The sequence below is a fragment of the Equus quagga genome, chromosome 2, assembly GCF_021613505.1.
Source record: "Equus quagga isolate Etosha38 chromosome 2, UCLA_HA_Equagga_1.0, whole genome shotgun sequence".
Lineage (NCBI taxonomy): Eukaryota > Metazoa > Chordata > Mammalia > Perissodactyla > Equidae > Equus > Equus quagga.
The window spans coordinates 27,254,036-27,255,517 of NC_060268.1; the positions used below are offsets into that span (position 1 = coordinate 27,254,036).

The window sequence follows — 1,482 nt, forward strand, 5'->3', positions numbered from 1 at the left end:
AGCACAGAGAGCAAGAAGAGAGTTGACATGCCTCTTACTTTTATCACAAGTTCATCATCATTTGTTTTATGAGGAAAAGCAAAAACAGTGTAATCACATCTCAAAATAAATGGGTCAAAAATATTTCAGTCAACAAGAGGACTATTGAAATATGGATTTATAGCACCATTATTTAATCACACGCTAAAAGCATATGTTCCTATGTAAGTTTGCTAGTATATAGTGTGTCTAGACTCAAATTATTTTCTGATGGCAGTGCCAAATGGAAAAGCTTGAGAAAAAATACATTAGGTGGGAAAGCAGTTATTGCTTATCTCTTTTTCACCTCTTGCAAAGGCTGTGATCTCTCCCTGTTTCTGTTCAGCTCTTCATGGGTTCCCTGCCTCTGTGTCCTCCAGAGCACAGTAGTAAGTGGCAGCGTCTGCCACCTGCACCTGGAGGATGAGCAGTGATGAGGAGAATCGCTCATATGTCATATTGTAGCGTCCCTGCTGAGAAGGGCTTGAGCCCTTAATAAGGAGTCTTGGTGCACATCCTGGGAGGTGAAGGTACCAGAAGAAGTTGTAAGCAGTGGATATAGAGTGATTACAGGAGATTTCTGCCACAGCTCCCTCCGAAGATACCACAGTGGAAGGCTGAAGTACTTGGTCCTTGCTTTCTGCAACTGCAGGGAACAAATAAAGAAGGCTGTGATTTTTATGCTGCTATTTGGCTTACTGATTGCCCCTTGGGTACAGTGAGTATTAATAAATATGAATTTTTTGTTTTTCAAATGAAATGAGCCCAAATTTTTAAATAATGATACTCACTTTTCCAAGACCGGATAGTGAAGGAGCCTACTCACCTTTCCAGAGAAAGCTGAGGAGGAGGCTCAGCCACACCGCTTCCAGAGTGCTCTGTAAAGCCATGGCTAAAATGCAGCTGGTCTCAGGCCCCAGCTGTAAGTATGATGCTCACCAGGAAGCTGATTTAAGACTGCCTGCTTTGCATTTTCTTCTTTGTATCAATGACATCACAGCCAGAGTCTGTGAACTATAGAAGAGTGACTACAGTTGTGAGGCTGCTTAATGGTGACTTCGACTCTGCTTTGTTCTGTGAAGGTAGTCTTAAAGGGAACGTGTCTTTCTTTCAGAGGTCACCACACTGTGCAAATTTTATCATTCAAGAAGCCAGCTTTCTTCTCTAAGGGTGTCAGAAAGAGTCACATAATTGATGAGAGATTGCTTCATCATTCAAATTAGAGTGGTGTATTCACATAAAAAGTATGCTGAACTTATCATGTGTGTTATGATGACATGCGAACATGTTAAAAATAATGATCATGAAATCTTAGCAACTGTGGTAGATGAGAGATGAGTTTTTTTAAAGCATAAAAATTTCCATGTAAACATATTTATCAAAATTTGACTCCTTGCATCCAAGGTGGTTTCTGGAACGAGTACGGAAATAAAATCTCAGTTACGCATTTCTATAACCAAAAGA

At 40.3% G+C, this 1,482-nt stretch overlaps 1 gene segment (V, D, J or C); it reads right to left on the minus strand.

The window, feature by feature from the left end:
* Positions 1–368: 368 nt before the first annotated feature.
* LOC124235060 (T cell receptor alpha variable 2-like) lies at positions 369–927 on the minus strand. The segment is given in 2 exon segments: positions 369–664; positions 845–927. Coding segments are annotated over 2 exon segments (360 nt in total).
* Positions 928–1,482: the final 555 nt, after the last annotated feature.